The sequence below is a fragment of the Mustela nivalis genome (genome assembly GCF_964662115.1).
Source record: "Mustela nivalis genome assembly, chromosome: 7".
Taxonomy (NCBI): Eukaryota; Metazoa; Chordata; class Mammalia; order Carnivora; family Mustelidae; genus Mustela; species Mustela nivalis.
In genome coordinates, this window is record NC_139026.1 from 132,691,222 (window position 1) to 132,705,358 (window position 14,137).

The following is a 14,137-nucleotide window of genomic DNA, read 5'->3' on the forward strand; positions in this document are numbered from 1 at the left end:
TTGTCTATTCAGACTTCATGTGCTATTTTACAGGGACTGCATTTCATATACCCACAGCAGCTGAGAAAATGTACTACCTTGCCCTTGTCGGTGACAAGTGGTCGGAAGTGGAGCCACCCTTCCTTGGCAGCATCGCTGAAAACCTCTGAGGAAGAATCTTTCCTGGATCCAGAGTCTTCTGATGACTTCTGGCTGTCTACCATCTACAGAAAAGGCCAAGAAAATATAGTAAAACACCAGCTTTCTCTTTTTATCAACGTTTGCACATTGAAATTAATTTGCTAAAAAGAAAATCTTTAATGTTCCAAATGAAGGGTTATTTTTGAAAAAAATACTACTGTTACCAATTACATTAGAAAAATTTCTGGTCTCATTTAAAAAAAAAACTGAATTGACTACCATCATTTTTTAAAAGTGCAGGAATTTTTAATCATTAAAAAATAATAGAAACAGTAAAATTTTCCTGCTTTCAAGAGCTCATATTTTAGTGAGAAAAGACAAATCAGAATGAAAAAGACAAGAAAATGATCAGACTGAGATTAGTACCATTTGGGAGAGGAACGGGAGACACAGTAACGAATGAGTGAGTCATGGCTAGAAGTTGGGGCTGTTATGGCAAGGCCTCCTGAAGAAAGAATTTTTAAATTTTATTTTTAAAGATTTTATTTATTTATTTGACAGACAGAGATCACAAGTAGGCAGAGAGGCAGGCGGGTGGGGGGGCAGGCTCCCTGCTGAGCAGGGAGCTCGATGTGGGGCTCAATCCCAGGACCCTGGGATCATGACCTGAGCTGAAGGCAGAGGCTTAACCCACTGAGCCACCCAGGAGCCCCTGAAGAAAGAATTTTTAAAAGATGAAATGTGGAGGAAAAATTTTAAAAGGGGCCATCCATGAAAGGTCAGGAAAAAGAAAACTTCAGAGAGGATGTATAGTTAGTGATTAAGTATGTTTACCATTATTATTTTATTTTATTCATTTTTTTTAAAAGATTTTATTTGAGCAGGAGAGAGCACGAGCAGGGTTGGGGGGTAGGGGGAGAGGGAGAAGCAGACTTCCAGCTGAACAGGGAGCATGACGTGGGACTCGATCCCAGGACCCTGAGATCATGACCTGAGCCGAGTCAGATGCTTAACCGACTGAGCCACCCCGGTGCCGCTTACCCATTCTCATTTTAAATATTCGCTGTTCAGTGTGAGAGAAACAGCTCATGAATAGATTGTTTAGGGTCTTTTAGGACATGGTAGGAAGTGCGATGGGAAGTGATCAGGTGAGGAATCGGAGGAGTAATATTATCTGGTCCCAGTTCAAAGGTCACCCGCTTGCCACCTGGAGAATGGATTCTTCTCCAAGAAAGTGTTACTGCAGGGATCCAGGTGAGGCCCGATGGTGGCCTGGGCCAAAGTTAACTTAAGTGAAGGCAGGGAGAAATGCAGAGCTTCACAGTGTGTCCTGAAGGTCGAGTGGATAATACTTGATATGAGAGGGGGCGGGGAAAGAAGCCACAAGGCTAATGCCCAGATCTGGGGCTTGAACACCTGGGGAGAGTGAACTTCGTGAGATGGGGAGAGCTGGTAGATAATCATGTCTGGGCGTAACCTGGATCTCTTTGGCCATTAAACCGTGATCCCTTACTAAACACCCCCCTAAAGACGTCAGCCCACCTGAGCTGCAGCTTAGGGAAGAGGCCAAGGCTGGCAGTGTAGACTCTGGGAGACCCTGGTTAAGATCATGTTGGCAGTGAGGGCAGACAGAGAGGAAAGAGGGTCGGAACCCGCTGAAGACATGCCACCACTTTAAATATTAGGCAGAGGCAGAAATGGAAACCAGCAGAAGAAATGTTTTAGGAAGGGAGTGGGAAATTGTGTGGAGACTACTGAGAGGTCAAAGAAGTTAAAAATCGAAGATAACTGTTAGTTTGGGAGCCTGAATGACTCTGGTCGCTGAGGCGTGAGCACTGTCGTTCTGGTGTGTGCGGCCTGATAAAGACGTGATGTGAGGAAGTGGACACGACAGACAATTTTTCTCAAAAATTTCAGTTTTGCTGTGAGAAAACAGGCACAGGAAATCGAGGGGGATGTAGATTTAAGGGAGGTTTTTAAACAATACATAGTTCACAGTGGAACGTGCTTCTGTGATGGCGAATGAGCCGCTGGCAAGAGCGATTTTGCAAAGGGGAGAGGGATCTTGAGAAAGTGAAAAGCGATAGAATCAAAGAGGAAATGTGATGTAGGTTTTTCACAGGATCGCGTTCCAAGTACAGATACGTAGGCTAAGAGTAAAAAGGGCAGAAACTGCGGGCACAAATGAAGGTGGCTGACACTTTTGGAGAACATAAAACAAAGAAATTTTCAATGAAGTACGAGGGCGAAGACGGGCAGGACAGGGGCAGACAGCACGGAGGAAGGTGGAGGCGAGGCCTGACAGAGGAATTCTGAGGAGAGAAACGCACGCGTACGACATAGACAGGATTGCTGGGTGGTCAGATTTTTGGCCGTTGACCAATGAAGTGAGAAAAATTAGCATAATGTGTGCAAAGTATTATATACTTGATGAGTATGTTTAGAAATTAGAAAAGGACACTTAACAGGTAATATTTTCCAAATGTACCTGAAACTGACAGAATATAGGGTAATAGAAATAATTCCCTATGATGAGCCAAAGTAATAATCTAAGGTAAATAGAAGTAGTTATCATTTACTGATACTTAAACAAATACTGAATACCAACCTTGATTCCTTTCAGGCTAGAGACGTGCTTGAAGGACCTGTTGGAAAGAAGCATGTAAGTATTTGCAGTAAGTACATGATACACCTTAAAGAAGTAAAAACAATTTGAACATTACTAGTAACCTGTCAGTGATAAGCTGACATTTCACCATTAACATGTTAAATATTCACTGTGCCATGCAAATGAAGAAACGAGCTAACTGTATCAGTACTTAAACTCCTGATTCCACAGCCGAAGCTTCCTTAGTGGAACTGGTAAATTGAAACTGTCTCTGCAGGAAGTGGAAGATTTTATCTCTCCTTTTAGATGAAAGAAAAAACTACTTGGGCTAAACAATGAGCTTTAGGATAAATGATTAGTTAACCATAGTGGCAATGCTCTGTTTTTTTTTCAAAGATTTTATTTATTTATTTGACAGAGAGAGATCACAAGTAGGCAGAGAGGCAGGCAGAGAGAGAGAGAGGAGGAAGCAGGCTCCCTGCTGAGCAGAGAGCCCGATGCGGGGCTCGATCCCAGGACCCTGAGATCATGACCTGAGCCGACGGCAGAGGCTTAAGTCACTCAATCACTCAGGCGCCCCAGTTGCAACACTCTGTTAAGGGCTCCACAATGTTAATAATGATGGATAATGTGGCAGGAAGAGCGTTGTCAGGGCCAGTCCGGGCCCACCACTCCTCCTGCTCACTGCAATCGGGATGCTTCGGTATGAGACCAGCTGCTACCAACTGAAAAGGCTTAGGGCTTCTGAAGATAGGTTTGCGTTAACTATTCAAAACGATTTAACTATAGGGAACAAAGACTTATTTTTTTTTTTTAAGATTTTATTTATTTATTTGCGAAAGAGAAAATGAGAGTGCGAGAAAGAGAGAGCACGAGAAGGGGGAGCGTCAGAGGGAGAAGCAGACTCCCTGCTGAGCAGGGAGCCTGATGTGGACTCCTTACTAAGACTCCACGATCATGACCTCAGCCGAAGGCAGACGCTTAACCAACTGAGCCACCCAGGTGTCCCAAGACTTATTTTTTTAATTCAAAATTCATTTTAAGGAATTTAGGATTGCAAAATATGACTGCCATCCCCTTTTAAAGCACCCCAAACCAGACAGCCAGAAACAGATAAGCAAACTGTGTCCCCAGCACGATCAGGAGACACCTGTAAGTCTGGGCGGCAATGGATCCCCGTACACCAAGATGGGGGGTTAAATGCGGTGAAGGAAAGGCTGAATACAAGGAGGCAGGACACCACTCGTGGCATATCTCAGATCAAACTGCACTGCACTGCTCTCTGAAGATCAAAAGCTTCCCTTGTTTGGGACTGTGGGGAACAGGGGGCCAGAGCCGCAGGAGCCTCACTCACTGCCGCGGATATCAGGGGGTATGAGAACGAAGGAGGAAACACACAGTCCTGTCATCTTTGCAGGAAGCGGTGTGCGGTTGGTGTAGCCATCTTTTTAGTGAGGAAGAAATAAAGGCTAAAAGAGCTCACAAACACAACTCTGCATCATCGGAACAATTCCGGCTAGTCTGGACCACTGCCGTGGCCACGCCCCCACACAAACTTCCCGTGTGTAGTCGGTCCGGGAAGAACTGCTATTATTGGAGTATAAATCATCATCAAATGGAACTTCAGAAAATCGATACAAAAACACGGATAAAAAAGACAAAATTGTTCTTTGAAAGGTTCAGAATCATAAAATGTCAATGTTCCTTAACTGTATAAATTAAAACACTGTGTCGCTAAAAATATCCATAAGAATTTAAGAACTAGAAAATTGACTTTAAAATTCAAGTAGTAAAATAAACAGAAATAGCCAGAATTTAGAAAAAAACATGAAGTAATGAGAGAATGGTCCCATCAATAGTAAAGACAGTATAAAACCACTACAATGAAAAGAATCTGGTGTATGTGAGTACACAGATAAATCATCTGATCAGAATGGAGGCTAAAAATAAAACTAAGTATGTTTAATAATTTAGTATATAGTAAAGATGAAGTATCAGTGGGAAAAATGTAACATTCAATAGATGCTTTGGGGACAACTGAGACACATTAGAAAACACAAAGTTGGCCCTTTATCTCACTAATTGGAATAAAATAAACTCCAGATGAATCAAAGTTGTAAATACACGCACACACACAAAGATAAAGAAAAGCATAAATCTGAGAGGAAACATAGAAGAAGTTTGTTGTAATTTGGGAGGAAAGGCTTTTTCAATATGACTCAAAATCTGAAGGCCATTAAAAAATATATATCCTCAATTTGACTAAAAGGAAAAAGTTTAACATTTTTGTACAGTTTTAAAAAAAACTTAAGAAACTCCAATGAAGGGTGCCTGGGTGGCTCAGTCCATTCAGCGGCTGCCTTCTGCTCAGGTCATGATCTCAGGGTCCTGGGATCGAGCCCCGTGTCGGTCTCCCTGCTCAGTAGGGAGTCGGCTTCTCCCTTTCCCTTTGCCTCTCTCCCTACTAATGCCTCTGTACTCACTCTCTCAAATAAATAAATAAAATCTTAAAAAAAAAAAAAAAGAAATCCAATGAAAAATACATTAAGTATTAAGACTTTCAACACTCATCTCAGAAAAGAGCTAGTTTCCTTTAATAAAATAGCCCCCAGATGTCAATAAGGAAGACAGTACAGAGATGGGTGAAAGATATGAACAAGCAGTATCTCTTAAATACATATGAAATGATATTCAATTAATAAGAAATTTTCCAAAAAGAAAAAAACCCTATCATGTGATACCACTGGATTTACAAAAAATCAAATGTTAAATAGCACGCTGGGCTGATGGGGAGCAGAGACTTCTGGAAACTGTGGTGGGAATGTGATTTGGTATAAGCTTTATGGAGAGCAGCTGACAATGTTTATTAATATAAAACATACACACCCCCTCGATGTGACAATCTTTCTTCCAACCATACTCACTTATATACTAAATGAACAAATATAGTCACTGAAGTATTGTTTGCAGTAGCATAAGATTCAGTCAGTCTAAATGCCTATTGATAGAATATAGAATGACTGTTAAATATATTTTGGTAAAACTATTCGGTGGAGAATGAAACAAGCATGAGAAAGCTGAGCCAGGAACAGACACACTGGATAATCGCCGTGATCCGTGTGCCTGGCATCTATCATTTGTTTATAAAAATAATCAGAATATGTACACACACATATAAGCCTGTGTAAATGTCTGTATGTGATTTTATGCAGAGAAGAGCTCAGAAAACAGTAACATAATGGTGTCCGAGAAGACACCTGGGTAGCCAGAGGCCTACAGTAGCCATGATTGTTTAATATAAATATTTTTGGCATTCTGTTTGTGTATTACTGATTTTCGAATGCTAATTTTAAAAATTCAACTGAACAGCTAATGGAATAACTATTTTATTTTTTATTTGCATTTCTAATGTTATAAAGTTAAAAGTATAAAAGAAATCATTAAAATTCAGTACTTATATGTCAAAGTTATGCTGAACACCCACAAATAAATATTTAAAATGATATGCTTAAGACTTACAATTTTGCATCTTCTCTGTAATCATCCAGGCCCTCATCATAGGATTTTGATCTTTCGGTCTTTGAACTGGGCTGGGCATCCAGGCTGGGAGGTCCGACAGATTCTGTAATCAAAAGGCAACGTTTAGACATCGGCAGGTGGTTTCCAGATCCTTTTCGTAATGAGGAGACCATAGTTTGTCATAGCGGGGAAAAGTGAGAAAGAGAGATGGTTTGCACAGCCACTCACTGAAACGTACCCTGGTCATGGGAGAGCTGGCGGCGAATTAAAGGAGCCGACGTGGTGAGGCTGGGAGGGACCATTGCTATGGAGGGTGCCTGGGGGGCCTGCGGGGTGGAGGCTGAGATGACAGCAGAAGCGGGGATGTGTGCAAGGTCATGATCAATGCTGGGGCTCGTTGGTTCATCTAGAAAATAAAATGAAAATAAATATTGGTGGGATGCCTGGCCGGTTCAGTCAGTGGAGCATGTGACTCTTGATTTCAGGGTCATGAGTTCAAGCCCCCCACTTGGCTTAGAGCTTACTTAAAAAAAAAAAAAAAAGGAGGAGGAGGAGGAGGAGGAGGAGAAGAAGAAGAAGAAGAAGAAGAAGAAGAAAAGAAAAGAAAAGAAAAGAGAAAAAACCCCAGAATGCCAAATGACCTAATTATTAATAATCAATACACATTATTTTTTTAAAAAGATATAGATTTTAACACTTAGACACTACAGTACCAATAAAGAAAACACCTGTCTGTTAAAAATCTTATACAGTTGTTAGTCTAGTAATTCCAAATAATTGAGAAATTAAATAATTTGCTGCTTCTACCAACAATTAGTAACTTCATTAACAGATAATCAAGATACCAAAGTTATAGGTATTTAGAACCTGAACCTATGAAAGCAGAACGGTAATCATGTACCCCCTTAAAAGAATTGCTCTCCTAATTTTAAATGTCTTCATTTCAGGAAGCTAAGCAAGGTGACCTGGCTGAGGCTTACCTTTCAGAGTATCAAGTCCTAAAACCTTCCTGTGCACAAAACACATGAGTGTATCCTTAATTTTTATGGAAAAATGAGAAAGGACAGTTTATGGCTTCCAGAAAAAGTTACACATTATCAAGACCGCTGCTATAGATAAAAAGTTTGTGTTCTCCCCAAAACTCATCGTGAAACCGAATCCCTAATGTGATGGAATCGGAAGGTGGGGTTTTAGGGACTGATAAGGTCAGGACAGTGGCACTCTCATGAATGGTATTAGGGAGCCCTTCAAAAAGTAGCCCGAGAGAGAGAGATCCCTTGCCCCCTTGAGCAGACACCCTGGTGCCCCTGTAGAAATATAGATGCTTTAGATGTTATGAATTTCAAGCTTCTCAAAAGCCTGTCACTATCTGTCAGGAACAGAAATGCTATATGCCCGGACACATTAATAGCAACAGCTAACATATGCACAGAGCTTGGTAGGTATTGGCACCATTCTAAATACTTTAAATATATTTTTCATTTAATTCTTATGAAACCCTATGAAGTAAGTACTATTTTACGACGAAGAAGCCAAAACAGACAGGTTAAGTAACTCGTGTAAAGTTACTGATCCACAGGGACAGAATGTGGACCCAGAGAGTCTGATGCCAGAATTTTTAATCCAGAAGTGTAAACTATATTTGTTTTCCAAACTGGTGAGTAATAGCTCTGTTCGAAATTTTTACTCTTATACAAACATCAATGGTTTAAATTCCAACATTCTAGGCCAGGAGAGTGTAATTTAATAGAATGCTGGAACTCTATTCCCTAAAATCAAATGCCTTAAGTCTTAGAAAATAATAACAACAGCTTTTATAAAGAATATACTATAATGATGACACAGACTTTGATTTCTTGGTTTAAATAACCAAACTATTTTAATTTTGTCCAAATCCTAAGAATGCTCTATCATTTTAATGGGTAGCATTTTCATCAAGATAACTAATAATGATATAAACTCTAACATTTACAGCTAAAATCTACAAATTCTGACTATCTTGAGCTTAATTTACGTTTTTATGTTTTTACAAAGCCTTTATATTTTAGCACCAGAAAACATTTTTAAAAATTCTCTATGAATCAAGTTTACTAATTTCTCTATGAATCAAGTACATGACAACTAAATATCCTGTTAGTGAGCATGAAATTATTCTGTTTTTCAAGAGAAGAGAACTAATTTTAAATAAACTGAATAAGGATAAAAATTTAATTTTACTAAAGATTATAATATTCTTGGGGCACCTGGGTGGCTCAGTGGGTTAAGCTTCTGCCTTCGGCTCAGGTCATGATCCCAGGGTCCTGGGATCGAGTCCCACATCAGGGTCCTATCCCAGCTTGGCAGGAAGCCTGCTTCTCCCTCTGCCTCTGCCTGCTGCTCAGCAGGGAGCCTGCTTCCTGAGCCCCCACACCCTCTGCCTGCTTCTCTGCCTACTTGTGATATCTCTCTGTGACAAATGAATAAATAAAATCTTAAAAAAAAAAGATTATATTCTTTCAAACTTTATTATGATGTAAATTACCACAAATTAATCAACCTTTTCAAATAATACATCAAGTAAGTTGGGTCCTCTGGGGTCTGCTTGGGACACCAATCTGTTATGGATTCAGATGCACGGTTATGAATGGGAAAATCTGTATTCTTTAGAAATTACGTGGCATATATAGTACCGAGAGCATTAACAGCAGGAGAGAAAACATTCTCAACAGTGGTGGGCAATACGTATGTCCAAGAGTGCCTAGGAAATGCTGTGGGAAAAATCTTTCAAGACAATTTTAGGCCTTGCAAAGTAATTTAAAACATTTCTACACTTATTTATTTATTAAAATTAAATACCACAGACTGAAATTCATAATGTTCATGGATTAAGTATTAAACTAAATTTCAAAAGGCAATTTTTGTTGTGACTCTGGACTTCCTAGAAGTATGCATTTAATCTCTTTTGACTTGCTATATCTTGGAGGAGGTTTCTGTATCACACTGGGTTGGAATAATCTCCGCTTTAAGCATATGTGTACAAAAAGGGCTGGGACAGACACCACCTGCTCCAGGGAGCAAGGGTGAATGGAGAGGCCTGGGCGGGAGCCTAGCACCCTGTGCTCACACACTTCAGTCCTTTTGCTCTCTTTAGAATATATATATGTATTACTGCATTAAAGAGAGACGAGGAAAAGCTAGCTGTACTTCTAAAATACAAAGAATTATATTACCTCATATTTATATTTACTTTAATAAATCCAATATTAATTTACTTTAATAAATCCAATTCTTCATTTGCTGTAAAAATGTGAGAACTTTCCACTGTTTTATTTTTATTTTTAAGATTTTATTTATTTATTTATTTGACAGAGAGAGAGAGAGATAGATCACAATTAGGCAGACAGATGGGGGTTGGCGGGGAGAAGTCTCCCTGCTGAGCAGGGAGCTCGATGCAGGGCTCGATCCCTGAGCCAATGGCAGAGGCTTAACCCACTGAGCCATCCAGGCACCCTCCATTATTTTAAAAATACTATTGCTGTTGTGATGATTAATTGGAATTTTAAAGCCCTAATTTTAACCTATGCTTTCATGATCACCAATGCGTAGACTACATGCAAACAAGAATGATTCAGGCTTATCTCATTTTCCACTGTAAGAAAATGTGCACTATTAAGTTGTCCAAAGAGAAAACCAGGGGGCCGTCAGATTTTCGACAAATTTCTATATTTTTAATCATCAAACTTAAATATTCTGTCAGATAAAAACAACTGATCATCTCTGAGGCATGTCACACACTACATTAAGATGTTAAGTAATGGACACAGAACACAGTTATGAACTATCAATGCTGTAGACTTGCTATTATCAAGGGCATAATCCCCCCCTGAACTACGTAATCCAAGGACTGACTGAACATCTGAGGCCTTAATTTCCCTTATTCACTAAGAGCCCCATAGCTCTTCACAATAAAGAAAAGGTGGAGAGGACATTGAAATTGTTATATATTCAAATTCAAAGTGATCACTCTTCCTTCATCTGTAAAAAAGTCAGACCTAAATGCCCCAAATCTTTATTTCATTTTTGGAAAATACTGTCTTCCAAAAATAGATAACGAATGAATTCTCACAGAAAATATATACTCCATGTTTCAATTTGGATTTTTTCCAAAGGGAGACTACTACAAATTATGATGTTTAAGCTGATGATTCATATCTGAATAAAAAAAATTTCACTGTTATCTCTTTCAATTAAAATTCCAGAAGAACATCTATAAGATTTCACAAATCAAGAAAAATATAGGGGCACCTGGGTGATGTAGTCAGTTAAGCATCCGACTCTTGGTTTTGGCTCAGGTAATGATCTCAGGGTCCTGGGATCGAGCCCTTCATTGGACTCTGCTCAGCGGGGAGTCTGCTTGGAATTTTCTCTCCTTTGTCCTCTATCCCCTGCCCCCACTCTCTCTCTTTCTCTCAAATAAATAAATAAATACATCTTAAAAAAAAAAAAGAAAAATATAGACAGGTACAGAATCAGTTAAGCATACTGTAAAACTTTATGGGTAACTCTCAGAATTGCTTTTCAAACAACAAAGAAAAAAAATGGAAGCCCTAATACACATTGAGAGTATACACATTGAGTATGAAATAGGAACAACTAAAATCGTAACAGAAGAGCAGAGCACATGAAAAGACAAATCATGGAAGAAATGCAAAAGCCTAATAAAAATGTGAAAGAAAACCTGACTACTAATGAAATAACAAAATAAAACCAAGTAAAATTGGACAGCTGTTTTTCATCTCATAACCTGGCAGATACTTTCATCTCATGATGTTCCTATCCTGGTTGTTCCTCTCCATCTTCTGCAAGATGACTGCAGAGAACGGATGCTGCTAGCTGCCCATTTCTGTCTTTGGGGTTCAGCAAGGCTACCAGAGTGCTCGCCTTTCTGTGGATGTGCCAGGCTTGACTCTGCAGGAGGCCCTTGCTCACTGAGTCCACAGTGATGGGCCAAGGGCGAAGAAGCTGATCCAGTCAGGACCAGTCATAGTCTCTCCATTGGATTTGATATATGGATACTGAAAAAAGTACAGTCTTTTTCTTCCCTTCCTTGGGGAACAAGACCTATAAAAATCAGTAAACTTAGCTGCCAGAGGCCATCTTTTCTACCATGTGGAGAAAAACTATCTGAGAATGAAGAAATCAAAACTGAGAAAAAGATACCCAATCTTGATGCCAAATCACTTGAGTTTTCAGATCCAGTCATGCACAGAACTAGGTCTACCCCAAAACTTTTTCACTGTGAGCCGACATTCCTTTTTGGCATGAGCTAATATGAAAAAAACTATCATTTGTCATCAAGAGAATTCCAACCAACACAAACACAGAACACAGAGTGTTTCCAGTTCCCCTTCACAAACAAGCATGACTCCTCATGAGACATACTGTCCAGAGCTGCGCGTTAGAACAGAGCACAACGGGCCTCTTCTAAAACGAGCTGGGTTACGGGGAATTTTTCTCACCATTCAAATAAGTATGCAAAGAAAGCATGACATCAACGTAGTTTGTATTTTAAAAATTATAGTTGAGGATCATTTTATAAAACTCAAGTGAAATTACTGGAATTTGGGGCGTAGCCTATGGCTAAACAGTCCATTCCTGGAAGTACCTTTGCTCTTCATTTCGCCTCTGCTAGGAAGAGGTGACTCTACCCCTCCCCGAATTGCACTATCATTTAAGGAATGTTAACATTATAATATTCAAACACGATTCGGAATAAACTGTATGTTGCAAGGGGAGGAGTATAAGTTGGAAGAAATGGTGACTAATGTAAAAATGTATATGGAGGGGCGCCTGGGTGGCTCAGTCAGGTGAGTGTTCGACTCTTGATCTCAGCACAAGTCTTGATCTCAGGGTCGTGAGTTCAAACCCCGCATTGGGCATATTTCCAAAACAGCATGAGTGTGCTTATATAATTTTTACTAAAAGTATGGATTGAACAAACTGCTTCTGTTCCAAATCCACAAAAAGGGACACTGACTACAAATGACCTAGAAAGTCAATCTATCCCTCAAGCAAAATATGTATTTAAAAACCTTTGAGATTTTTTTCCTTGTCCTTAAGGAAAAGGAGAATAAAATAATGCAAATGGATTCTTTTTCTTACAAAGAAATTCAAATGGGAAAACTGTCTTTGCTTTTTACTGGCCTTCTGAGATATTTACACTCAGTGTAAATCAAAGGGGACGGACAGCAGTTACATCAGGCTGAATTCTCCTTCCAGTGGGGAAGCAGGAGCTCTTTCTTATGGACTAACAAGTAACAACTCATTACCCTTTGGTGATACATTTAATCTAATGTAACCACAATGAAATAAAGTCATTCTAAAAAATTGAACTCCCTAGGAAAATTTATACTTTACCCTATTAATAGCAATACCAGTTACTCAACATCGGGTGGAAAAGTTTTGGGTTTGATAAAGATGACGTGCTCAAGAAACTCCACACACCTTAAATTTAAGAGGTCTGGTTAGAAAGAATGCTTAAAAAATAAGCCAGTAATATATTAACATGAGGTTCTCATCTCTGATCATCAAGTGACAGATCTCTACTTACTGAAACTCTTTCTTAGTCACAAACAGAGCTCTGGAAACAGTAGGTCCTATTAAATTTTATATCAACTGGTAAAGGGTCCCATCACCTGGTCCAAATATTCCCATTTTTGAATAATAATTCAACTCATTATCATAATAGGATTTATCATGACCAAACTTCTTTGCTAATCAGCTCAGTAACATGCATTTAGGTAAACAGTTGGCTTTGTGAAAGTCATTTTGAGATTTGGTTATTTTCATCACCAAAAATCCAATGCTCCATCTTCCCAGGAGAGAGATGATTTTTTTTAAAAGATCAGTAAGGGAGGAGAATTTCGATGCTTTATGCATGTTTGCCGTTACCAGTTGGCAGCTGGTGCTGAGGGAAAAGGAGTGGAGCTGTAAATGGAAGACAAACTGTCGTGACAGTAGGGACGGGGAAGGGGGGGGATGAAGCGAGCGGGGGCTGTGCGTGGCCACGTGGCCAGTGCTGGGGCTGGTTGGCCAGCGGACAGGACAGCATGTACATGTTTGCGCAGCAAGTGATCCACATTTAAAGAGGGCAAGTGGGAGCCCACTTTCAGATATACCACAGATAACCGTTCCATTTACTTTGCTGAATTCCTGCTGTCCCAGAGATGAGATGGGTTAACTCAAGGTTTTAAGATTCTATGTGTGTTTGGGGGGGGGGGGCTGGGGCGGGGGCACGTGGGTATGAAAATCGGCCCAGCTCGCTAGCTGACAAATGCTGGAAGTATTCATTTCAAGAGATCTGACAGTTACTTTAAAAACAGTCAATAAACACGAGGCACCAATTTTTCTTTCAAATGAGTAATCTTCACACAGAAAAGAAGCAAGCTATGAGGAACAGGGAAGACTGGGCAGGGGGTCCTGTCTTGTTTGACTGTGTGAAAGCCACTCAGTTTCCCTGGATATTGAGTTCGTTACCTATAAAATCCCAAAACTGGACGAGGAATATCAGGAGGGTCAATTCTGGTCAAGAGGTCTAGAGTAATAGATCCACTAAGGGTGTAAAATGATCATTTGTGTAGTAATTTAAAATACCTGCAGGTTTTTCTAAACCAGGGATCTGTCAGGGGGCTTTTGAAGGTTTGGACTTTTTTTTTTTTTTTTTAAACTGCCAGATGTAGCTGAGAGTGTAGTTACTAATAGCGCTGTTTTCAACATGAAAGAACTAGCTGAAAATCGAGAAAGTCTAACTTGAGGGAAATAATTCTATAGTTTTCATAGAGCTAAGTTAAAAATTTTTTTCCCCTAAATAATTCAGTATATTATTCTACAAGGTGTGCTGCCGATAAATTT

The 14,137-nt window shown here is 39.7% G+C and overlaps 1 protein-coding gene across 6 annotated transcripts in view; it reads right to left on the minus strand.

Moving 5' to 3' along the window:
* The window catches only part of ARHGAP21 (Rho GTPase activating protein 21), a 137,575-nt gene that overhangs the window by 17,758 nt on the left and 105,680 nt on the right, over positions 1-14,137 (minus strand). For all 6 annotated transcript variants that reach the window (XM_082740846.1, XM_082740850.1, XM_082740848.1 and 3 more), the window contains 4 exons: positions 6,486-6,653; positions 6,248-6,350; positions 2,729-2,765; positions 78-203 (listed from right to left, as the gene is read on the minus strand). In XM_082740846.1, the coding sequence (XP_082596972.1) occupies positions 78-203; positions 2,729-2,765; positions 6,248-6,350; positions 6,486-6,653 (434 nt within the window). The remainder of the gene's footprint in view (positions 1-77; positions 204-2,728; positions 2,766-6,247; positions 6,351-6,485; positions 6,654-14,137) is intronic.